This window comes from Ruditapes philippinarum, unplaced genomic scaffold, assembly GCF_026571515.1.
Source record: "Ruditapes philippinarum isolate M1 unplaced genomic scaffold, ASM2657151v2 ctg2917_1_1_1_1, whole genome shotgun sequence".
Lineage (NCBI taxonomy): Eukaryota > Metazoa > Mollusca > Bivalvia > Venerida > Veneridae > Ruditapes > Ruditapes philippinarum.
The window spans coordinates 109,557-136,680 of record NW_026862351.1 but is presented as its reverse complement, the minus strand read 5'-3'; the positions used below and the strand labels follow the sequence as shown (position 1 = coordinate 136,680).

General features: G+C 33.4%; 2 protein-coding genes across 2 annotated transcripts; one reads left to right on the top strand and one right to left on the bottom strand.

Annotated features, from left to right (window-relative positions):
* Window positions 1-296: 296 nt before the first annotated feature.
* On the top strand, window positions 297-23,323 carry LOC132718802 (putative uncharacterized protein DDB_G0286901; the record flags this gene model as incomplete). The annotated part of the gene is made up of 6 exons (XM_060702536.1): window positions 297-423; window positions 3,238-3,394; window positions 4,027-4,938; window positions 18,528-18,654; window positions 19,745-19,816; window positions 22,304-23,323. Coding segments are annotated over 5 exons (1,343 nt in total), but the record flags the coding sequence as incomplete, so codon positions are not given.
* On the bottom strand, window positions 5,966-13,649 carry LOC132718800 (E3 ubiquitin-protein ligase TRIM33-like). Its single transcript, XM_060702534.1, has 2 exons — window positions 13,418-13,649; window positions 5,966-8,919 (listed from the first exon to the last, which is right to left on the bottom strand). The coding sequence occupies exon 2, from the start codon at window positions 8,909-8,911 to the stop codon at window positions 7,898-7,900; it is 1,014 nt and encodes a 337-aa protein (XP_060558517.1). The 5' UTR covers window positions 8,912-8,919; window positions 13,418-13,649; the 3' UTR covers window positions 5,966-7,897.
* Window positions 23,324-27,124: the final 3,801 nt, after the last annotated feature.

Sequence of the window (27,124 nt, the reverse complement as noted above, 5' to 3'; positions counted from 1 at the left end):
ATCGTTCACAAGCTTACTGATTGTATTCATATGGAACTTGATTCATTAATTTTGAATTGAATTGTCACTAAGACATGTAAGACCAAAAACTGTCTTTGATTTTAAATGAAATAAGGCCCTTTATGAACTTAATGAGATCCAAGACTCATAACTATTTCATGTAAATTATATGTATTTACTCTGAATGAAATCTTCATCTTTGTTAATTCTTACATTATCCAGGCTTTTATTTTACTATTAAGCACTGAGAATAGTCGAGTTTGCTGTCCTATCAACAGTTCTTGTTTCAATTGCAGAGAAAGAGAGTTTTGGAGCATTAGTACAGCTGAAAGATGCCTGTCTTCATGTTAGAATATGTAACTATGTGTCGCCATCTGAAATACATCTTCAACTTGTCCAGACAGATAAGACTGCTTGTCAAGAGTAAGTTTCTTCAGGACACATACCTAAACAGACCTTAAAGTCTCAACAAGAGGATGGGTTTTAATCCTAATAGCAGGATGTCTCCAGATTCATGCTTATTATGCCCCCCTTTAAAGAAGTGGGTATATGACTTTGCATTTGTCTGTCGGTGGCCAAAAACTAAAGAACCAAGGCCAAATCAAGGCATAAGCACTTAAAACTTGGTATGGGGATTGTTCATGACCAGTAGATGACCCCCATTTTGGGGTCAAATGTCAAGGTCACATTGACCTTGTAGGTAAAAACTGTATCGGATCAATAACTTTTGGGTCCTTGGCCCTCAATCTTTGTAGGTACATTGGTTTTGGCCAGTAGATGAGCCCTATTGATTATTGGGTTATGGGGTCATAGCTCTGGGTCACATTGGCCTTGTAGATAAAAACGGTTTCCAATCAATAACTTGACAATCCATAGACCCTTGGCCCTCAAACTTCGTAGGTGCATTGGTCTTGGCCAGTAGATGACCCTAAGGTCAAGGTCACATTGATCTTTAGGGATCAATAACTTGGCAACTCATAGACCCTTTGTCCTTAAACTTTGTAGGTACATTGGTCATGACCAGCAGATGACCCCTATTGATTTTGGGGTCAAGGGGTCAAAGGTCAAGGTTACATTGACCTTAAGGTGTCTGTTGCAGGGTGGTTAAGGTCGTTTACTTTAAACCACTTGCCCCTGACCGCTGTGGGTTTGAATTCCGACAGGGACTTTGGATTCTTTCATGTAGGAAAGCTATCCGGCTAGCTTAAGGAACGTTGGTGGTTCTACTCATGTGCCCGTTCATGGCTTAAATAATGCACAGAAGGGCATCTGAGGGCTTCCTCCAACAGTAAAAGCTGGAATGTTGCCATGTGACCTATACTGTGTCGGTGTGACATAAAACCCTATTAAACAAACAAAAATCACATTTACCTTGTAGGTAAAAATGATTTCTGATCAATCATTATTGGGAGACTGCTTCTGACAATAACTTTAGATTCATTCACAAAAAGGAGATTTATAGCTTATGTTCTACTCTCAATGGCCTCCTATACAGTCAGTTGCCCTATCTGACATTGTTACAAGACACTTGAGCTGGTCTCTAACAATGTTTAGTTTGGTTGATGGATAACTTGTTTGAATTCATCATCTTGAGATTCAAGATCATAGCAGTGTGGAATAAAGACTAAACCTTTGTGTTCTAGCTGATAAAAAGGTTAAACATTAAAAAGCCAGGTCTGAACATAAAATTAATAATATTCTTAACTAGTTTCCTTTCCTGGTTTCATATTGGCTACTATACACTAACCAGTATGTTCAATCTTATTGATATAATTTCTACAGAGTAGATCTTTTATTAGTCCCCTACCGGTTTACCAGAGTGGACTTTAGGTTTACCGTCTGTCTGTCTGTCCGTCCGTCAGTCTGTCCGTCCACAAAACTGGATCCCGCGATAACGCAAAAAGTACTGAAAATATTTTTATGAAACTTGACATATGGGTAGATGGCAGTCTGGAAATTATGCACATCCTTTTCTTATCTTCCTATGTTGAAAATTCTCGTTGCTATGGCAACAAATAGACTGAATTTCAAGATTTCTGATTCTAGTTTTTAAGTTTTTTCATTATAAGTTCTTTATTTCTTAAGGTATTTTCTTCAAACTTTAAATATAAGTTGCTAGTCATCAACCACATCATATGTGACAAAGTTTACAACTCTAGCACAAAATTGATCAGAATTACCTTCCTTGAACTTAAAATTTTCATGAAAAAAATATTGTTTTTTTAATAACTTCTTTTTTTCTGAATGTATCTACTTCAAACTTCATATAATATGTTTCTTATTATCACTCAACATTTGTGAGAAAGTTCAATACTCTAGTAAGACTATTTCCAGAATTATGCCCCTTTTGAAGTTAGACTTTTTTTCGAGAAATTGGTAATTTTTACTCCAACTTCTTCAATCATGATAGGATTTTCTTCAAACTCCCACATCATAATAATATGACAAGGTTTATAAATCTAGCATCCATATTTCCAGAATTATCTCCTCCTTAAACTTTTAATTTTTCTTATTCGTTCTTTTAACTTTCATTTACTTCAAATTTAAAATAAACATTCATTATTCATACCTTCATTACAAATTGTTCTTTGTTACACTCACATCATGTATGACATCTTGCATCTTTATTTCAAGAGTTCTCTCCTTTTTAAAAATTTTGCTTTTAAAAATGTTATATTTTGATAACAGGGATGTTTAAAAAATAACTGTAGAGTGCCCTTCAGTCCGTCTGTCTGTACATAAAAACTGTTTCCTGTGATCACTTTAAAAGAACTTTTCAACAAATTTACTTAAAATAGAAACATAAGTGAATGGCCAATGGCCCTTCAGAATGTTGCTGGGGTTCTAACTGGTAGGGGACTTATGGATTGCTTGCAATACTATGATAATTGCTTGTTAGATTTGATACCTCCTTATGGCTGAGGAGTTGCCTTTAACGGTTGAGGCATCAGAATTGTAGCCACATTTTATCCCTGCATGATCATTAGAGGTAACTTAATGGGTTTGAATAACTAGAATCAATGCATGAGTCTTAGCTCCAGTAGGTGAGGTGGTTTTGTCCCCTGGTGTTGCATAAATTTTGTAACACTCAAGGTTTGCCAAAATCATCTTTCCTGTTTCAGCACCATATGACATAAATTGTGTTGGTGCACCAGTAAACCAAACAGACCCTACATTGAGCTGTTTATGCTTGTATTTACATTAAGTTCATCTGTAAAGGAATTTGTTTATTTACAGGCTAATGAAGAAAATGCAGATGACTTATCGGAACACTAAACCTGATAATATGGTCAAGTGGGAAGTGGGTTGGTTTTGTGCTGCCTTTCTCATGTCTAAAAACATTTGGTACCGTGGTAAAATCACAAATGTAACTCCAAAGAAACAAAGCTTTCAGGTATGTTCAGGCTTTGAAATATTTATTATTTTATCGTTTTAAAATTAACAAATTACCAAATTGAAAAAAATAGTTGCAACCTTAAAAATTGTAAGTGAATTATTATAATAGGTGAAATGATAACTACTTCATTCAGATGATTATTATGATTTTGTGATTTGGACTTTATTGTCATATTTTAACTTTGTTAATTCACTTTTAACCTTGAGCTAGGCAGTATGGATTGTAGCTGGCATTTACAACTGCAGAGCATATTGCCAGTGTTTTTGATTCAAACATTTTTGGGCGGAGTTATGGCTCTTTTAAGTTTTTTCTTTAAAAAAGAAATAGAGAAATACACTTCTTTGCGCAACTCCTACATTCTCAAGTGATTGTAGAAATCCTGTTTTGTTGCATTGCTGCATTTCTTGTTTTTATTTGTTAGATTGTAAAAAAGTTTAAATGAAAACCAGTAGAATAAATAATTGAGGTAAAATATATTACTATTCAATCTATTCTCAAATTTAAACACGGAATATTTTTTGGCTCTCTAAGCATTTATTTTCATATGTTTCAAGACAAATATCCAAGTGTGTCTGAAAAGTATGTAAAATTATGTTGATATACTGTTATTGTATGATATCCATCTCTAGGTGTTTCTGATAGACTATGGAAGTACACACATGATTTCTGAGCATAATTTACGGAGAGTTTACAAGCAGTTTCAGACCATTCCTTGCTTGTCTTTCTGCTGTAAACTGTCTGACTTGAGGCCAGGAAACAGTCATTCTGACCCGAGGCTAGGAAACAGTAATTCTGACCCAAGGCAAGGAAACAGTAGTTCTGACCCAAGGCTAGGAAACAGTTATTCTGACCCAAGGCTAGGAAACAGTTATTCTGACCCGAGGCTAGGAAACAGTAATTCTGACCCAAGGCTAGGAAACAGTAATTCTGACCCAAGGCTAGGAAACAGTAATTCTGATCCGAGGCTAGGAAACAGTCATTCTGACCCGAGGCTAGGAAACAGTAATTCTGACCCAAGGCAAGGAAACAGTAATTCTGACCCAAGGCTAGGAAACAGTAATTCTGACCCAAGGCTAGGAAACAGTAATTCTGATCCGAGGCTAGGAAACAGTCATTCTGACCCAAGGCTAAGAAACAGTAATTCTGACCCAAGGCTAGGAAACAGTAATTCTGACACAAGGCTAGGAAACAGTAATTCTGACTGGAGGCTAGGAAACAGTAATTCTGACCCGAGGCTAGGAAACAGTTGTTCTGACCCGAGGCTAGGAAACAGTTGTTCTGACTCGAGGTTAGGAAACAGTTGTTCTGACCCGAGACTAGGAAACAGGAATTTTGACTGGAGGCTAGGAAACAGTAATTCTGACCCGAGGCTAGGAATAAGTAATTCTGACCCGAGGCTAGAAAGCAGTCATCCTGACCCGAGGCCAAGAAAGAGTAATTCTGACCTGATGCCACAAAACAGTCGCACAGAGTGGCCATCATCAACTATCATGATAGTTAGAAATACTATACAGAAGAGGAATATATTTCTAGAGAAGAAGGTATTGTCAGCTTTAAATAATTTTGTCTAGTATAAGTTATATACAGTTTTGTCTAGTTAGCTATATGCGGTTTTTCCAAGTTAGCTATATAAGTTTGTCTCGTTTGCTATATACAGTTTGTTCTAGTATAATCTATATACTGTATGACTAGTTAGCTATAAACAGTTTGTTTTAGTATAAGCTATATACAGTTTGTGTAGTTAACAGTTTGTTCCAGTTTAAGCTGTATACAGTTTGTCTAGTTAGTTGTGTAGTTAGCTATATACAGTTTGTTCTAGTTTAAGCTATATACAGTTTGTTTTAGTATAAGCTATATACAGTTTGTTCTAGTATAAGCTATATACAGTTTGTTCTAGTATAAGCTATATACAGTTTGTTCTAGTTTAAGCTATATACAGTTTGTTCTAGTATAAGCTATATACAGTTTGTCTCTAGTTAGCTATATACAGTTTATTCTAGTTTAAGCTATATACATTTTATCTAGTTAGCTATAAACAGTTTGTTCATGTATAAGCTATATACAGTTTATCTAGTTAGCTATAAACAGTTTTTTCTAGTATAAACTATATACAGTTTGTGTAGTTAGCTATAAACAGTTTGTTCTAGTATAAGCTACCGGGATATACAGTTTTCCAAGTTAGCTATAAACAGTTTTGTTTAGTAAACTATATTCATAATGCATCCAGTTTTCTATCTACAGTTTTTCCAAGTTTTGTCATGTTTGCTGTAGAAAGAGAGGTATTTTAGAAATTTTACATATATGAGTCAGTAGATCCAATATGTAAAATGTGCAAAAATAGGTTAAAAGGGACTGAATGAGTGCATGTTGGTACAAAATCTGCTTTATCAATAAGCACATTCATGCCAGGTATACAAGAAAATCATCTGTATGAAATTCAAATATAATGTTGTTTAATACAGCTGATGGTTAGAGTGTAATGTGGGTGTTTACTGAACCACATCTATATTGGTGACATACATTTCTAATATTGCAAGCACTTAAAAGATGTATGACAAAAAGCATTAGTCAAACTATATAACAAGTTTATTAAAAGCTGTTTGATATACATGTACTTAAGAATATATCATCTTAAACAATGTGTATATTGCATTCCTTGCAAAATGTTTGTACATGTATATAAAACATTTCTTCCATACCGTTTGTAAATGTGTATTAAATATATAATATGTTCCTTCTGTACAGTTTGTAAATGTGTGATAATTTATTCTTTCCATACAGTTTGTAGATGTGTTTGAATGTATTCCTTCCATACAGTTTGTAGATGAGTGTTATATATTCCTTCCGTACAGTTTGTAGAGGTGTGTTAATGTATTCCTCCCATACAGTTTGTAGAGGTGTGTTAATGTATTCCTTTTGTACAGTTTGTAGATGTGTTTAAATGTATTCCTTCCATACCGTTTGAAGATGTGTGTTAATATATTCCTTCCATACAGTTTGTAGAGGTGTGTTAATGAATTCCTATCCATACAGTTTGTAGAGGTGTGTTAATGTATTCCTTACGTACAGTTTGTAGATGTGTTTAAATGCATTCCTTCCATACAGTTTGTAGATGTGTGTTAATATATTCCTTCCATACAGTTTGTAAAGGTGTGTTAATGTATTCCTCCCATACAGTTTGAGGAGGTGTGTTAATGTATTCCTTTTGTACAGTTTGTAGATTAGATGTGTTTAAATGTATTCCTTCCATACAGTTTGTAGAGGTGTGTTAATGTATTCCTCCCATACAGTTTGCAGAGTTGTGTTGATGTATTCCTCCCATACAATTTGTTGAGGTGTGCTAATGAATTCCTTCCATAAAGTTTGTAGAGATGTGCTAATGTATTCCTTCCGTACAGTTTGTAGAGGTGTGCTAATGTATTCCTTCCATACCTTTTGTAGTGTGTTGAAATGTATTCCTTCTATACAGTTTATGGAGCTGTGTTGATGTTTTTCTTCCATACAGTTTGTAGAGGTGTGTTAATGTAGTCCTTCCATAAAGTTTGTAGAGGTGTGTTAATGTATTCCTTCCATACAGTTTGTAAATGTTTATTTATGTATTCCTTCAATACTTTTTGTAGATGTATCCTAATTTATTCCTTCCAGTTGAGATTCATTTAGCCAGCCAACTCTGTCACCTAAATAGCACATTGAGATTACTTCTGGACATATGGATGCTTGCTTAGTCTATTTAAGACACAGAGAGTGGCTAATATACAAATCAATTGGTTAATGATACACCTTAGGACAACTTGAAGACCTGAAGAAAATTGTCTTTGTTGTTGTTTGGGAGGCTACAGCTGCTAATGTACATCATGCTTGTTTCATTACACCAACATACAGCATATGGTTCCCTGTTGGTCTTCACTACTACTTTTTCTTCTGAGCAATCCCCTGATACTTCCTTTATCATGTTGTTTCTCCAGTCACAGACAAAGAAATTTTCACCATTTGACATTGTAATACCCCTTGCTTCACCTTTACTAACATATTTACACATCACGTTACCCTGCCAGTCTAACTTAGTTACAGTGTTGATACTGATGTCAGATACATAGATGCAACTTTCACATGTTGTGACATATCCCGATTCTTTAAAAATAGTTTCATCTTGAACTGTCCCAAGGATAATGCCACTCATATCAAGTATCTGAACTTTTGCAGGACTGGAAAATGACACGACCATTTTGTCTTGGTAACAGCTAACGCTCACTGTACAGTGTCCATGAAGGTTGAGAGTGTGTCCCTTGTTGAGTTTCTTGCTAGAAGCTGATAAAAACAGAAGTGCAGATGAAAGAGTAACAACAAGTTCATGCTTAGAAACAGATGTTATATCAGTGGGTGTTTCATCCAAGTAAATCTCGTCTATAACAGACTTCTTTGTAATATCTACCATTTTGATAGCATTGTTACCTTGGTCCACAATTACAAGAAGATCAGGAGTAAGGAGGGCCATTCCTGTTACAAAGCAAATTGATTGATCTTTGAATGTTTTAACGCAAATTTCACCAACATTTGCACTCTTCCTGGATTGGCACGACAAGGGGCTTTCGAAGGACGTTGTGGTCTAACTTGTTTAGTCTCCCAAGATCCAAGGAACTTTTCTTCATGAAGTAGGCTTTTAAGATCTTTGTTTGGCTCAAATTTGTACTGCTTGACATCATTTGCTGCTATCTGTAAGATAGTTTCCTTGTAATCTTGGATCATTTGTTCCGCCAATTTGATTTGCATGAACAGTCTGTCTGCTTGCATTTGCTTGTTGAGATGTGGAATGGTATCTAACCATGGTGTAAGAGATTTAGTCACCTCTTCACATTTTGTTTTGAATTTTTCCAGATTCAAACTGGTCTCCTGTTGGATTGCTTTAGCAATAGTTTCAGTTTCACTTTCTAGTTTGTCTAGCCTCTCATTGATTTCTATCCGGAACTTTCTTAAGTCTGCCATTGCATCTGTCAAAGATTTGTCCGATTTTTCAATCATTTTCTTCAAATATTCAAACTTACTATCAAAGTCTTTTGACACATCTTCAATTGCCTTCAAGATATCTTGATATTCTTTGCTATCAATAATGCTGGCAGAAATTTCAGGGATATAGTTAACTTTGCATGAAGTCCTAGGGTGGTCCATGGTAATACATACATGACACAGTAAAGCTTTATGATCATGGCAGAAGAATTTTATCATTTCTTTCTGATGATGTGAGCATGATGTTGTGAGTGTTTCGGCCTGGCTGCCAGTTGCAGAGATAAAGGTTTGGGGCATGTTGCTTTTCTCAAGAAGGATGTGGTCTCTAGACAGAGTATGTCTTTTGTGTAAATTGAAACATGTTTCGCACAAATGTTCTCTACAGTCTGTACAGAAGCCAAAAGCTGGCATTCTTGGTCCATCATGGTCACATGGCTGGCAGTATATTTTAAGATCTTCATCAGAGCTGGACAGCAATTCTGTGTTTTCCCATTTTCCTTGAACAGCCATTCTTTTTACTGAAATATATATTTTAAAACCAGTTGAATAATTTCTTTCAAATGAAATAGCATATCTCATCTGAAGGCCAGATATCTACAATTATATTGATATTATCAACATTGGTCTGTTCTAAGTTCCATCACGTGTCTACAGGACTCTAGGAGGAAAGTCAGGAGTAATGTCCCTTTGTTTTCAGGGTGTTTTTTTAATGTGCCTTATTGAAAGTTTTCCTTCATAAGCTTTAAATTTTTGTGTTAAATTTTCAATCTTAAAGGCACATTATGTCTCGAATATAAATATGATTTTCTTTCTTTAGAAAATGCAGACATGAATATTATAATATTTAAATGGTTTTAGAGCATGTTACATGCTTTACATGCTTATCTCCTGAAGAAAGAAGTGCTGAACATAAAATTATTTGTCATAGAATTAAGAAATTGTAAACAAAGTAGTATTTTGACTTCCATAATAAATTCAAAATCAATATAACTATGAATTTTGCTAAAAAGCAGCAAAAACAATGATGGTGCAGGTAATTGGCCAATAAGTTACTTTTTGGAGTCTATATCAGGACAGCAAAAATAAAAAGCTTTTCTGAGCCAATAAATGAGCTTTTTAAGAATATTTTCAACTTATATTGGAATTAACTTGGTCAACAACTCCCTGCATTAAGGTACTATTTGTTTAAATGTAAGCATAGGCTAGACTGAAATACCATATCTGTTTTTTGTAATTTTACTATCACTGTATTCCTAGAAATTACTTTGCGCTTTTTAGCTCGACTTTTCTATGAAAAGGGGAGCTATCCTACTCGCCCCGGCGTCGGCGTTAGCGTTGGCGTCACACCTTGGTTAAGTTTTTCGTACCACCCCACTTTATTTCAGAAGTATTACAAGTATGGCTTTGAAACTTACCATACTTGTTCACCATCATAACCTCCATCTACAGACAAGAGTACATAACTCTGTCAAGGTTTTTGACAGAATTATGGCCCTTTTTTGACTTAGAAAGTGTATTGAGCTTGGTTAAGTTTTTTTGTACCACCTCACTTTATTTTCAAAACCATTGGAGGTATTGCTTTGAAAACTGACCATACTTGTTTACCATCACGACCTTCATCAACAGACAAGAGGACATAACTCTGTCAAGGTTTTTGACAGAATTATGCCCCTTTTGACTTAGAAAATACATTGAATATGGGTAAAATCCACTTATTGCCTTAACCCTTTGAGATATTGCTTTGAAACTTTTAATGCTATTTCACATCATTACCCCCATCTGTACGCAAGAGAAGGTAACTCTGTCAGGGATTTGTTTTAAAAATTAAGGCCTTTTATCGACTTAGAATCTTGGTTAAGTTTTTTGTACCAGTCAACTTTTTGACTGAACTGGTTGAGATATTAAATTGAAAGTTGGAATACTTGTTTACCATCATGGTCCCAAACTATGGGCAGGAGAAGGTAATTTCTGTTAAGGATTTTATTTGAATTTATGGCCCTTTTTGACTTGGAAACTCAGTTAAATTTTCATTCTTGTCCACTTGTTGACCTAACCATTTGAGATATTACTTTGGAAGTTGGAGTTCTTATGTGCCATCATGAGACCTATCTGTAAGCAAGAGAAGATAACTCTGTGAAAATGTTTCTTGATTTGTACTTAGAAATTCCTAGTTAAAGTCTTGTGTGCCCTTAACTGTCAAAGTTTTGTTTTATAGGCAAGCACTAAAAAAGTCGAGCGCGCTGTCCTTCTGACAGCTCTTGTTAAGTTAGAGCTTTTTGTGTTGATTCATGTCCATGAATGTTTGTTTCCATGTACAAACATTTGTAGCTTCAGCCACAAATACCATCATTATGTCATTATGAAGTTCTATGATGTAATATGCCTAACTTTTACCTATGCCTAACTGATATACCCCTCATCGCTGTGGGTTCGAATCCCGACAGGGACTTTGGATTATTTCATGTGAGGAAGCTATCCAGCTAGCTTACGGAACGTCGGAGGTTCTACTCAGGTGCCTGTTCGTGCCTGAAATAATGCACGGAAGGGCACCTGAGGTCTTCCTCCACCCGTAAAGCTGGAACGTCGCGATATGACCTATACTGTGTCGATGTGACGTAAAACCCAAAACAAACAAACAAACTGATAAACATTTCAAGGTAAAATATCCATTTGCAAAACGGTGGTACTGTTTAAAAATATCCACTATTTACAGATTAAATAAAATAATAAAATATGTGTTATTTACAGCTTGTATACTTTGAATGAAGGTAATTTCACTTGCTAAAAAGGAAGGTGTTTTTAAATTTTTTAACAAGTACAAATTAGGAAATAATAACTACATGTATATGGATAGCCTATTTGGATTACTGTTTATTTTTAAGGATCAAACTTTATTTAAATCAAAAGATAGGAAGGTCAATCATAAATCACATGATTATTTGATTTAAATGCAAATTAAAATATTTTCATATCTGAAGGCATTTTCACTTTTCTGGTATCAGAAAATAAGGTCAGAATGGTATCTTATATCTTACGTATAAGTTTTTCATCTGTAAAATTTAAAGATTTTTTTTTATCAATATCATATGCCTTAGTTTTGTTTTTTGTCTTGTGGGTATAGAGAGAACGTATTTAGTGTGGTAATAGTTTGTCTACGCAATAACATCCTTATGAAAAACACGAAATATTGTTTATGCAAATGTTTCTAGGAATACAATATATTCGAGATCCTTATCTTGAGTTGGATGGAGAGTGATATTTTTTTTTCCGCTTTGCACTTGTTACATTGAGATGCATGCTTTACAATATTTTCTTTCCCTCTTTGCACTAATGTTACATTTTTAACAGCCAGAGCATTTAGCGTTATTTCTTCCTTATATAAGTGGTATAGTTTCTTCTTGGTAATAAATTCATTTGCAGATAACAATTCTATTAATTTGATTGTTAGAAATAAAGGTTTGTCACATTCACATAGGCCAATCAAAAATTGAAAATAACTATTATATAAACTCAGAGACATAGATAACTTTTTTTTCACTTTTTGATAGGCATGAGTGATTTTTCAATGGAGTATATAGGAGCTGCTTATCTCTGTTATCTACATCTCTAATAGTCTGTCATTTGCACTTAAGTTAAGGCACACCATATTACATTTGTTAATCTAATTTATCTCATTTTATTGTATGTTTTACTTACTGTTAACAGATGAACTCATTATGTAAGTTTAAAATGAAGTCATTTTGACACATCTTGCAATGAAGATATGTTTTATGAGGATGACCTCATTATTCTTGTCCAAGATTCTTTGAATAATCATTACAGTACTGGTTTCCTAGCAGTTTCCGGCCCTTTATCATTTTTATCCAGTAAATTGTCTATTTCTTATCAGTTAAGCATCTCTGTTACTTTATCAAACAGAGAAACATTTTCATGAAACACAGCAGTTAAAATTTTACAGTGATTGATTAGTTTTTAAGTTTTGCCTGTTGTTTAAAGTTACTTAAGAGAACTTGCAACATTTAAAAATAAACAGTTCTAGTAAATCAGATGAAAAAGGTTGGGAAATTATATTTATTTTAAAAAAAAACAACAACAAAAAACATCTTAACATTGCTTACTGGTACTGAATTATATTCAAAATAAAAATAGTTTAAAGAAACTGCTATAAAATTTTGAATTAAAGGTGAGAAAAGGTATAACACTTTAGGCTTTTATTCCAATAAAAAATATGAAAGAGCAACATTAAAAACATGCTAATACTTGACAGGTATCTATCTTTGTTCTGTCAAAGTTTTGTACCTTTCTGTAGACATATTTTTATTTTTTGTTTGTGAAAAAGTGCGATTTGGGACTGGATACTGCTAGAAAACCATCATATTTTAGACAGATACAGGTATTGATAAAATTCAAAACTTAAAGGAACTCCACTGAGATGGCAAATTTTTCTGAAATATCGTTTGTCTCTTTTGCTTTTTAATGATCATGACATATAATGTGGTCAAATAGTTTCGGTAAATATTTTTACGTATTCTTCGATGTTGAAAATTATTTTAGAAGCATAATTAAATACATTAATATAAAAAAATACTTGTGTGTGTAACAACCTTTAATTACAACATACAGAATCTTTAAGTATTTTTGTAATGGACATCCAAATTTTGAAAACTTTGTTTTTACATTTTGCTATTTTATGACAAAAAAACCTCTTATTCAGGGCTGACTTTCTTCATGGAGGTTGAGAGAGTATTCTAACATGCTCTTAAACCATTATTTTAACAATATATTAAACTCATGATTGCCCTTTTATAGAGAAGGGAATAAAAATTCACGTTGTCTGGATTAATGTACCTTTAAACATAGTATTTGAAATTTACCTTCATTAAATAACTCTTTTGAAAATCAAATATAAAGATTATGAAACAACATCAAATATTACAAGGTTTTAAATTTCATGAAAAATACTTTTTAAGATATAGCTAAATTACAATTTTAAATTTACTAAATATATTTTCAAACCTTTGATAATAAATATTTTCCCAATTATAATTGAAACCGGTTAAAACAATTGTGTTGATGTTATGAAAAACATTTTTAACACATCTGTATCTTTTACATCCTAGTTATAGTGAAAAACTTGTGTCACTGGTTAAGTGAATTTCAGAACACTTCACACAGTATTGTCAGTGTATTACTTCAGTAGTACATGTACTTATTGTTTAACTAACTGAGCATCCCACTTAATGGTAAGACTGTGAAACTAACAGGCCACACTAAAATAATTTCTTGTTGATTGGATTTTCTAGTTTATTCTTTTACTTTGAGTTGTGAGAAATGATACACAATGTATATAATTTGATATGAAACCACAAACATTAAAAAATGGCATATTATTCCCCCCCACTCTCATTCCCCCCTACAAAAAAAAAAAAAAAAAAAAGAAAAAAGAGATGAACATCACATTAAGGTTATTGCTTTCTGTGTACAAACCTTAATTTCCTGTAGAGAAAATCAACATGGTAGTTAAATGAGTTTGAAATGTAATCTTTATAATTAAAAACTGTCATTGATGGAACATTTTGTTTTTGATAAAAAAGGCACAAGACAAAGAAAATGCCCCTTTACATCAATGGGGATTTACGTTTTTATATAGATACTGACAAGAATTTTTAAAATTAACTGTTTTATAACAGCATATCAATTATTTTCTCAACTACAGTACAATAAATATCCAGAATAATATCAGTATAGAGTTAGCCCATAGATGTTAGTTAGCTCATAGATGTTGACGTAATTATTATGAACCCATTGAAATCCCTATTATTAACAAGAGCTGTCCGTAAGACAGCGCGCTCGACTTTTTTATTGCTTGCCAATAAAAAAAGTTTTTGCAGTAAAAGGCAATACAAGAATCTCTGTATTTTTAAAGTGAACTAGTTGTTTGATACCCTTGAATATTACAGCAATGTTTATATGACATAATTTATGGTAAAGTGAACAAGTGGATAGGAATGAATTTTTTTAGATTTTTTAAGTTTTTTAGTGCTTGCCTATAATACAAAACATTGACAGTTAAGGGCCATAATTCAAATAAAATCTTTGACAGAATTACCTTCTCCTGGCATGTTTGGGAATCATGATTGTAAACAAGTATTCCAACTTTCAAATTAATATCTCAAACAGTTCAGTCAAAAAAGTGGACTGGTACTAAAAACTTAACCAAGATTCTAAGTCGATAAAAGGCCTTAATTTTTTTTAAAACAAATCCTTGACAGAGTTACCTTCTCTTGCGTACAGATGGGGGTAATGATGTGAAATAGCATTAAAAGTTTCAAAGCAATATCTCAAAGGGTTAAGGCAATAAGTGGATTTTACCCATATTCAATGTATTTTCTAAGTCAAAAAAAGGGGCATAATTCTGTCAAAAACCTTGACAGAGTTATGTCCTCTTGTCTGTTGATGAAGGTCGTGATGGTAAACAAGTATGGTCAGTTTCAAAGCAATACCTCCAATGGTTTTGAAATAAAGTGAGGTGGTACAAAAAACTTAACGCAAGCTCAATACACTTTCTAAGTCAAAAAAGGCCATAATTCTGTCAAAAACCTTGACAGAGTTATGTACTCTTGTCTGTAGATGGAGGTTATGATGGTGAACAAGTATGGTAAGTTTCAAAGCCATACTTGTAATACTTCTGAAATAAAGTGGGGTGGTACGAAAAACTTAACCAAGGTGTGACGCCAACGCCGACGCCGACGCCGGGGCGAGTAGGATAGCTCCCCTTTTCATAGAAAAGTCGAGCTAAAAAGCACATCCAGAAATATGTCTAAACATCAATCAAAATATGTACTAAAATAACTAAATTACAGCAGTTACCTGTCAATTTACACGTGCTAGCAAGCGCACTTTCACGGGCATTTTGATTGTTGTTGTTGTTTCGCGCGTGACGTTTTGTCTAAATTCCTATAGACGTAAACCGGAATCTATCTACATTATACTGAATACTGCTTAACAATCAATTCTGATATATGACTAGCATGCGCGTTGTCAGGGAACTGTTAATAAAAGAAATTATCTATATGCAAATTAAAAAAGTTAAAAGAATAAAAGTTTTACAAGACTATTAGTGTGCGATTTAGAATTTATAGAATGGGTCAAACCTCTCAGTAAAGATGTTTAAACTGGGGCTAGACTGAACAGAGGAAGGCTATTCCAAAGACGTATGCTCCTAGGAAAGAAAGAATTTTGATGATATTGTTTTCTCTAGTAGGGTATCAGGTAGTTCAGATTTCTTGTTTGAGTAAGGTGTTGGTGGTCAACAAAAACAATGTTGTTTTGGATTTTATCCAAGTAGGTTACAGCACTGATGTTTCGACGTTGTTCAATGGTTTGCCAATTAAGACCATTTATCATTTAGAGACACTACTTGTATAGTCATAGTCATTAAATATATATCTAGCAGCTGATCTTTGGAATTGCTCTATCTTATAAATTAAGTATTTCTGCCAAGGATGCCAAACTTTGGAGCAATATTCAACCTGAGGTCTAACATAGGTCTTATATGCAGTTTCCTTTATCTTTTTATTTGGGGTTTTAACATTTCTTCTAATGAATCTAAGGGATTTATTTGCTTTAGTTGTAATATTGTTTATATATTTGGTCCATGAAAGGTCTTGACTAATAGTGATTCCTAAGTATTTTGCTTCTTGGGTTGAGTTAAGTTGGATGTTATGGGGGTATAAGGAAATATTACAGGGTTTCTTTTTCTTGTTATCCTGAGAACTTTACATTTATCAGGGTTGAACTCCATGGACCAGTCTTTTACCCATGTTTCTAAAGCATGAAGGTCATCTTGGAGGGTTTGGGCATCTTGTTTAGATCTGATGGTTAGGTAGACAACAGTATCATCTGCACAGAGTCTAACCTTACCTTTGACACTATCCGGGAGGTCGTTTATGTAAGAAAGCAAAAGGCAGAGACCTAATACCGAGCCTTGGGGGACACCTGAGAGAACTGGTAGAATTCCTGATTTTTTACCTTCAACTACAACTTGCTGGGAGCTTGACTTAAGGAAGAAATGGACCCAATTTGTAACATCATAACTTATACCCAATCTTTCCAATTTACTCACAAGTTTGTGATGGTCCACCTTATCAAATGCCTTACTACAATCCATGACTATGACATCAGTTTGTTGGCCACTTTCAAGATTATCATGAATTTCCTGGGAGAAGCTTACTAGCTGGGACTCACAACTACGTTTAGACATGAAGCCATGTTGATAGGGGCTAAGGATGCTGTGCTTATCATAAAAGGACATAATATTGGGCACACAACAATTCGCATTTTCAAGAATAAACAGATGGACTGATGTATGCAAGATAACGATATGTATTTAATAATAATCTACTCACATTCATTTATTCAAATAATGTAAATATAAAATTTAAAGCGTCCGTCTTCAACATCCAAAAGTACTGCATTACACCCCTTCACACGCCTGCTAGTCATAATCAGAATTGATTGTTAAGGTGACAACGGAGTCAATTATCACTGAAAATACCTAAAATGAGATTTTTTGCTAAGTAGATTTATCAACCTTTTCTGAACACATTCGTGATTTAATTTTGGAAGCAGTTAGTCCAAAAAATGTGTTTTTAAACGTTTTAAAACGGTACCTATACTATTTGTAACTGCTACTCGCGTAACCTGTCGATTATCGATAACGCTCCGCCCCCTGTTGAGGCATCAATGAGGGAAATCGGTAGTTCCATATATCCGTGAATTACAGGTCCATACTTCTCGTAATACATGTATCGTACAACTACCGTACATCTTTTATGAATATCTCAACATTTAGCCTTTTTTATAAATTAAGAAATTGTCGGCCAATGTACGTAACATAAATAATTAAGCATAGCGGCAAATCGCACAACCACGGGGTTGATTAAAATTGCTAAAATATCCATAATGTGTGAAAATAATTTGTCTGTCCCGTTAATCTGATAGATATTACATTGAGTTGATAGACTTTTGTACGGATTCAAGGGCTAACTTTACATTCAACCTCGTTTTCTAACAATGTCGAGTAAAACAACAACAAAAACAGACAACATTTTTTATGTGAACGCCTATATGACTTGTGGTAAGGTGTCCCTGACAAATTTCTAAACCATTTTAGATTGTCTAAGGATGATTATTTTTCTATGAATAAAAAAAAGATATTAAAATATATTTTCAGTGAAAATAAATTGCTCGCCAGTAAATCGGACACAGTACTAATAAATCTGGGACAAAGTATGAAATTTATTGTCTATCCCGGTAGAAACTGAATCTCTATGCCGTGCATAGATGATATTCATAATAGAAGTCAAGAAGGCCATATCATAATGATCGAGTAATACCTTTTATTTCTATTAAAATATGTGAAGCATTATCAATTTGGTGGAAAAAATATATAATATCCTGTTCTTATTTGTACATCTACCATGGACTTTAAAAGACTGTCAGAAGCTCAGTTTTTTGTTATTTTATTTTATATTTTAACGGAATTTCATACACGAATACACAGGCAGAGTGACACTGGTATAATACAATAATAATGCTGATGACCGGACAAGATTGAGCGTCTGTAAAACTTTCAAGAAAAGACTCACGGGGTAGATATTTGGCTTGCGTGACCCCAATGGATGAACGTCTATATTGATAACAGGAAATCCTGCCATTTACTTAAAACTTGAGATATTTTGAACAGAAAACAGACATTTTCACTGATTTTTCCGAGGCTGTCACTTTTAATCTGCTCAAAATAGTCTTAAAACAGGAAAAAACGAGTCCAAAATTACCTTACAGTATCTCCATTCAATGGACAATAGTTTTATAGCAATGAAATGGGCCGTATTTGTGTAATATAATTAAACCAACCAAATTAATAACCTACCTGTATCGATCGGTAATTTTCAGATATCTGCCATCACTGCAGTGATCTGCCATCACTGCCGCCGGTAATACGGTGTGACTATTAAAGCTGGAAAAATGCCTTATTACCTTAACAGTGTTAACCCAACCAAAAAATAGTGTTATTTTAAATCAGTTATACAATGTAATTGATTGGTCAGTTTTCTCTTTGTAGGGAAAAGTTCAAGATGGCAAGGTTCCTGTTGATCTACTGATTGAGAATGAAGATAAACATACTCAAGATAAGAAATACATGTCTCTATCATTGTTTCTCGAACTGAAAGGACTGGCTGTAAAAAATGGTATGTATTCAGTGCTTTTGAAGCCAGTGCTTTTAGGAACCAGTGCCTTTAGGAGCCAGTGCTTTTAGGGGCCAGTGCTTTTAGGGGCTAGCGCTTGTAGGAGCCAGTGCATTTAGGAGCTGTAACACTGGCCAATTACTGTTTCCAAAAAGATAAATTTTATCAGGGAAGAAAAATGTACTTTACCTGTGACAAAATGTAAGATATTGAATTAGGCTCAGAGCATGGTCACTTATAATAATACTGACTTTACTCAGAGAGTGACATTTCTTTGTAGTCTTAATTTTGTGCTCTTGAATAACTTGTCAAGATATATTGGCTATGCATATCTACTAATATCTACTATATCTAATATTTTTAATAGAAATGTTAAAATTTGGAGTTTTTAGCTTTGGTAGAATAGTAGAGTTAATAAATTAGCTATGGTTATCATTGTAATCCTTTCTTGTAAAGGGACTCTACAGAGATTTTTAAACTGGACGGGACTTGATATTTCTTGGATTTTCAAGTTTTATGTTGTGTGTTTTTTGCCATTGTGGAGTTCAAAATAAAAAAAAGCTTTTTTAGAAATTAAAATAAAAGCATTTCGGAGGCATAATGTGCCTTAATTTAAACATTTATAATTCTTTTAGGATTAATTTTAAATGAAAATTTGCAAAAACTATTGCACATGAAATCTAATTAATTTAATGTTGTATCCATAACAGATATTATAGCAGTCACTAAAATATTATTGAATCAGACATTGCAGATTTTGTTGCATACATAACAGATTTTGTTGCAGTCATAGCAAATGTTATTGTTGTAGCTATGGCACTAAATATAATTGTTGCAGCCATAGCAGATGGTTTTGTAGCAGTCATTGCAAATGGTATTATAGCAGCCATAGCAAATGTTGGTGCCATGGCAAATTAATTGAAAAAAATATTTTAGCAGCCACAGCACATAAAGTTGCAGTCATAGCAAATATTGTTGTATTCATAGCAAATGTTTGTGTTTCATCCATATCAAGTGTTATTGTAACTGTTGCAGCCATTACAAATTTTATTGTTGCAGTCATGTTATTGAAGTAAATATTGAATAATTACAGAATCAACATTACAAGAATGATGTCTGAACCTGGATTTGATGCATTGTAAATATTTTGACAACAGAACTTGTGGTAAGAAAATGTTTATGGCCATAATTCTATAGGCAAAGGCTATATATGTTGGTTGAGAAGTAATTGAAACTTAACTTTATGCCTTTGCTATAACATGGCTCTAATTATTTCCATAGCAACAGTGCTAAAATGTGTTTCATTGAGGTCAAAATGCTAAAAGAAAAACATATAATTTGTTAACTTCTTTCATAGGTGAATAGGACATGCAAAAGGTAACACAGGAATATAATACACTGAATGAAAGCGCAAAATGTAATTTTGTGCTATTCTTAGTAAAAAGTTTTTTCTCCTGTTTTGGTCATTTGTTTCACAAAATTGCTACATTCTGATATAAGGAAGCATACAGAATGATCTTAAATTTTGCATACAACAATGGTACATAAAAATAGATAAAATATTAAAAAATCCCATCTCAGTTGGGACCATTTAAAAAGAAGGTAGTCTTAAGGTGACAACAGACACTTTCCGTGGTACTCACATAAATGTAATTTAAACCAAGTTATTTTAGTAATAATTGTTATTTATTTAATATTTATGCATTAAATGTCGCTGATCAGCATAAAAAATAACATATTTGAAAAAAATGCTTTTGTAAATGATTGATTTTGAATAAAAATCCTAAAATTTTAAATCGTCATATCAAAGTCATTTTTTATTTTTTTGTCATCAAACTTTTGGAAAATAACCTTACTTATATTATCTGGGGAACCGTGTCTCAAATTTTTTCTATCTTTTCTCAAAAAAATATTACGTAACGTCAAACATTTTATGCGACTTTTTTCACCATACATATTACGTAATTCAAGATAATTAAGTCGCTGATTGAGCAAACAAAAATCCCTGACACGGTTCCCTCCGTAAATGAATTTCCTTTCATGTGCTTTAAACCGCATGTTAATTGCTTGATTATTAAAAAAGTTATGCCGATTCAAAGTTAGTCCGACCCGCATCAAACGAAGTGTCATAAATCGGCTGTTCTCTCTCGGACCCCTACGTTTCACGCTAAATAATTGCATAATACACAAATATCGCACCAGAGAGGGTCACAAGTTGCGGTAACATACTCTAACAACATTTTATGACCAAGTGACATCTGACCAATTAAAAAGCTGCTGATTAATATCAGTTTATAGCCGAAATTTCTTCAATTCTTAACGTGATTTACTGTTCGTCTGGTATCTTTCGCACATGTCACGTGACTATCGGTAAAATTTGAGGCACTCAGTGGGGGGAAATGGAACGCATTTGCGCACCGCTAGCGGGGTATTTAATTGTTTCCTTTTTGAAGTTTATTATTATTATCATCAGCATTATTATTGTATTATACCAGTGTCACTCTGCCTGTGTATTCGTGTATGAAATTCCGTTTAAAATATAAAATAAAATAACAAAAAACTGAGCTTCTGACAGTCTTTTAAAGTCCATGGTAGATGTACAAATAAGAACAGGATATTATATATTTTTTCCACCAATTGATAATGCTTCACATATTTTAATAGAAATAAAAGGTATTACTCGATCATTATGATATGGCCTTCTTGACTTCTATTATGAATATCATCTATGCACGGCATAGAGATCCAGTTTCTACCGGGATAGACAATAAATTTCATACTTTGTAGTACTGTGTCCGATTTACTGGCGAACAATTTATTTTCACTGAAAATATATTTTAATATCTTTTTTTTATTCATAGGGAAATAATCATCCTTAGACAATCTAAAATGGTTTAGAAATTTGTCAGGTACACCTTATCCTATAGTCATATAGGCGTTCACATAAAAATGTTGTCTGTTTTTGTTGTTGTTTTACTCGACATTGATAGAAAACGAGGTTGAATGTAAAGTAAGCCCTTGAATCCGTACAAAAGTCTATCAACTCAATGTAATATCTATCAGATTAACGGGACAGACAAATTATTTTCACACATTATGGATATTTTAGCAACTACATTTTTATTCAACCCCGTGGTTGTGCGATTTGCCGCTATGCTTAATTATTTATGTTACGTACATTGGCCGACAATTTCTTAATTTATAAAAAAAGCTAAATGTTGAGATATTCATAAAAGATGTACGGTAGTTGTACGATACATGTATTACGAGAAGTATGGACCTGTAATTCACGGATATATGGAACTACCGATTTCCCTCATTGATGCCTCAACAGGGGGCGGAGCGTTATCGATAATCGACAGGTTACGCGAGTAGCAGTTACAAATAGTATAGGTACCGTTTTAAAACGTTTAAAAACACATTTTTTGGACTAACTGCTTCCAAAATTAAATCACGAATGTGTTCAGAAAAGGTTGATAAATCTACTTAGCAAAAAATCTCATTTTAGGTATTTTCAGTGATAATTGACTCCGTTGTCACCTTAAATCATAGGAGCTCTTAATGTTTAATTATATATAGAATATATGATTTATAGTGGTTTTATAAATTCCAAAGTTTTTATACAGTTGTTTTTTTGTTTGTTTATTTTCAGTGAAGCTTTGACAGTTGACCTCAAAACAAGTATCTTAAGTTTTAGGTGAAGTAGTAAAATCATTTCAGTTGTGCAGATATACTCATGATCATGAACGATTTTTGCTATACATATTCCAAAAACAAAACTTCGGAAGAATTTACCAACATCTCTTGGAATATAAGGTCACTCCAGAAGTTATTGATATAAAAGCAACATACTAATTGTAATGAAACTTTGGTACAGCAGTACTCTTTTCAGTTAAATGAAATGCTTTGTGTATGGTGCACGATTCAGCGTTTTTTGTGAAATAATGAAAATCGTTGGGATATTCAATATTAAAAAAAAATTCAGGAAATGAGATGACAGATAAAGAATAGTTGATGTTGACAGACAAGTGGTGATACGATGATGTAAAGAAAGATAAAAAGAAAAAAAGAAATCCAGCAATGCATACATACAGAGCATAAGAAAATGAAGTGATTAATTTTAAAATTAAGTTAATATATAGATAGATAGACTTGTTTGTTTAAGCTTACCGTTGCTTTTGCATTTATGATTTCCATCAGATGCATGGACAAAAAATCATGTTTGTTTTCTTGTTTATAGTTGTAGCAATCAGTGTGAAATAATGCTTTGTTTGAACTTTATTTAACTTCCAAAGTCTTTATTTATTTATAATTTTGTGTTATATATACCTTTCAAAATATTCCTAGTTACACTTTGTTGTGGCTGTTGTTTTCTTAAAAAATATTTGTTCTATATGAGGCACATGTAGTGCGATTGATTCTCACTCAAAAGAAATATAAAATTTTAGGGACTGAGGCAGGAACATTATGACATATTATCTATGTTTGACAGAACATACCTGTTAAACTATTGTTTGCGATTTTCTATAAAAAGTTTTGCAGTCCTAAATAATACTGTGATGTTTGTATGCATGTTTATTTAGTTTTCAAAAGTTGGACATTGGTGTCTCAGTGTAAGTTGACTGTGATTATGTTAAATACAAAAATATTAAAATAATTTGTTCACTTGAAAGTGTTTTTTTTCACTAGCTTAGTCTAAATGTTATTATTTTCGTTGCAGAAAAAATATAACCTGACATGTAACTTGTTGGGGCTGCATTCTATGACCATCGCTCTGTCTTGTCAATCTTAACATATTTTAACTTCTGACTTAAATGAAACATTTGGAAATATGAGATTATCAGCTTAATCATTGTGACTGCCATGTTAAGCTCAATTATTGCCATGGTGCTATGTTAAGCTCAATAATCGTCACTTCGCAATGTTAAGCTCATTTATTGCCATGGTGCTATGTTAAGCTCAATAATCGTCACTTCGCAATGTTAAGCTCAATTATTGCCATGGTGCTATGTTAAGCTCAATAATCGTCACTTCGCAATGTTAAGCTCAATTATTGCCATGGTGCTATATTAAGCTCAATAATCTTCACTTCGCAATGTTAAGCTCAATTATCGCCATGGTGCTATGTTAAGCTCAATAATCGTCACTTAGCAATGTTAAGCTCAGTCATTGTCATGGTGTTGTGTTAAGCTTAATCATTGTCATGTGGCCATGTTTAGCTCAATCTTCGTCAATGCATTATATTGAGCTCAATCATCGGCATGGTGCCATGTTAAGCTCGATCATCGACATTGTGTCATGTTTAGCTTAATCTTTGTCTTGTGCCGTGTTTAGCTTGATCATCATAATTGCGCCATGTTACATTCAATCATTGTCATTGCATCATGTTAAGTTCAGTCATTGTCAAGGTGTCGTGCTAGCTTAATCTTTGTCATGGCCCTGTGTTTAGTGCTGTGTTTAGCTTATTACGTCAATCATCGTTATGGCACCATGTATAGCTTAATCTTTGCATTGCGTCATGTTAAGCTCAATCATCATCATGGTGTCATGATTAGCTCAATTATCATCGTTATCTCGTTATTAGTTCAATCATCGATATGTTAAATTTAGCTAAATCATAATCTTTGTACCGTAATAAGCTTAATTATCGTCATGGTTTCAAATTAAGCACAATCATCGCCATGGTGCCGTGTTAAGTGTAATCATTGTCATGGTGTTATGTTAAGCTCAATCATCGGCATTGTTTCATATTAAGTTCAATCATCGTCAAGGCGCCGTGTTTAGCTTAATCATCGTCATGGTACCATGTTTAGCTTAATCATTGTCATTGCGTCATGTTAAGCTCAATCTTCTTTATGGTGTCATAATAAGCTTACCATCATCATGGCATCATTTTGAGCTTAATCATCGTCGTGGTGCCGTGTTTATATTAATCATCGTTACGGTGCCGAGTTAAGCTCAATCATCATCATGGTGTCATAATATGCTTATCATCGTCATGGCGTCTTGTTAAGCTCAATCATCGTCATGGTGTCGTGTTTAGCTTATTCATCGACATGACCCTGAGTTAAGCTCAATCATCGTCATTGCGTCATATTTAGCTCAATCATTGTCTCGATGTCATAATTAGCTTATCGTCATGGTGTCATTTTAAGCTCAATCATCGTCATGGTGCCGTGTTTATATTAATCATCGTCATGATGCAATGTTTACTTCAAACATTGCGCTGAGTGAAGTTCTATCATCATGGTGTCGTGGTTAGCTTTTTCATCGTTATGGCGTCATGTAAAGCTTAATCATCGTCATTGCATCATGTTTCGCTTAAATCATCGTCATGGCGTCATGTTCAGCTAAATCATCGTCATTGCATCATGTTTAGCTTAAATCATCGTCATGGCGTCATGTTAAGCTAAATCATCGTCATTGCATCATGCTTAGCTTACATCGTCGTCATGGTGCCATGTTTAGCTCCATCATCGTCATGGTGCCATGTTTAGCTCGGTCATCGTCATGGTGCCATGTTTAGCTCCATCATCGTCATGGTGCCATGTTTAGCTCCATCATCGTCATGGTGCCATGTTTAGCTTTATCATCGTCATGGTGCCATGTTAAGCTCGGTCATCGTCATGGTGCCATGTTTAGCTCCATCATCGTCATGGTGCCATGTTTAGCTCCATCATCGTCATGGTGCCATGTTTAGCTCCATCATCGTCATGGTGCCATGTTTAGCTCAATCATCGTCATGTTGCCATGTTTAGCTCGGTCATCGTCATGGTGCCATGGTAAGCTCAATCATTGTCATGGTGTCATGTTTAGCTTATGAATGCTATGGTTAATCACATTTAATGTGCAAACATTTCTAAAATTAGACCTTACCGTTGAAGAAATCCTTTCTTAATTAGGCTTTTACATGTAGTTGAAACATTCACACAATTGATGAAATGGTCAAATGGTGAAAATGTTTGGAGATATGAATAATAGTATTACATCTGTATTATTTTGGACTCAGATAGAGCCGTAATGTTAATGTTTAGCTTGTTCAACCGATTTTATTTCAGATAGTTTAGCTCTGGAGGTTAAAAGGAAATACCGGTGCTATTATAACATATTCCAAAAAAAAATATTTGTCTTCAAAAAAAATACCTAGAGGATAAGTCTTTGTTTTGTTTATCATGTTTATTTCAATTATACAATATAAACTTAACAAATTAACACATATTTTCGTTAGATACAAAATCTCGTTACACAGCACAACAATCTACAAGTCGCTACAGTCGGATCACATCGTCTTTTTTATCAGTATGTAAATGTTTGACATTTTGCATAAATCTCCGGTAACTGGTCTTCACCAGAAACGAGCTTTAAGATTCATTTATATGTACGAGTTGAACAAGTATTAATTTTCGGATTCTATGGAATATTGCATACCATAGCTATCTAATTCAGATAAACTGTTGCAGCCACTGTAGTTTTTGTCATCATCCTTAAATATAAGGCATTCATAAAGATCAGAAATTGTGTTATTTGCATAGATAATTAATTAAAAGGAGTATATCATTAGGATTGATATGTTGATATTCAAAATTCCAGTTAACATTCAGATCCCTTGGCAATAAATTTTTAACGATAATTCTCATGTATATTTTGCCAAATGTATCGATATTTAAATCATTTTAGAAGAAATAACTATCTTTAGTTCACAATAAGTAACACAATAAAGAACATTTGTTTATGGAGATATTTTACATATTCGTACATTAACCTAACTACATGGTAATCTATTACTGTTTGCCGTAAACATACCCATTACAAATTAATTTCAATTTTAAGTATTTAGCGATAAAATATAAAATAACTAATTTATATGAACATTGTGGCGATACAATTTAGTTCGTGTTATAAACAGTGCTTGGTTAGTCAAGGGTAACACAAAATTTAATAATTTGAAAATCCATAAGATAAAAAATATATTTCGTTTGCCAACTCGACCATTTAAGGTAAATATTTACTCGGATATTTTGACAGCTTTAAACAGTGAGTTTTATTTTAGGTACTTATTTTATTTTAGACATGTACACGAATAATACAATTATAATATGTTTAGTAAGTAATCGATACCTCTTTATTATCATGCTGACGTTTATTCAAAAGTTCATAGCAGTATGCAGATTAATAAGTGTGGTCACATTATTTTTCAAAACCTCGAATGTCATTTCTTTCAGCAGATATTTATAGTTTATGAAGTTTAACATCAAACATTTTTGAGGAACATTGAATCCTTAAAAACTTTGCTTAAGTGACATTTTGCGCATCTAAGTGTAAAATGTCAGTGAAAAGATGAAAATATTTGACATTTTGCCATTTTATATTTTACCTCAAAAAATCAATAATCCATCTGCCCAATACAAATATCGTATAGAATGTATCAGTTAAAAAGAGAAGGGCAGTATTTGAGGTAGCCAAAGAGTAATAT

What these genes read in the sequence shown, in the direction of transcription:
- LOC132718800 (XM_060702534.1), bottom strand. Translation starts at nt 8,911, where the DNA reads ATGGCTGTTCAAGGAAAATGGGAAAACACAGAATTGCTGTCCAGCTCT.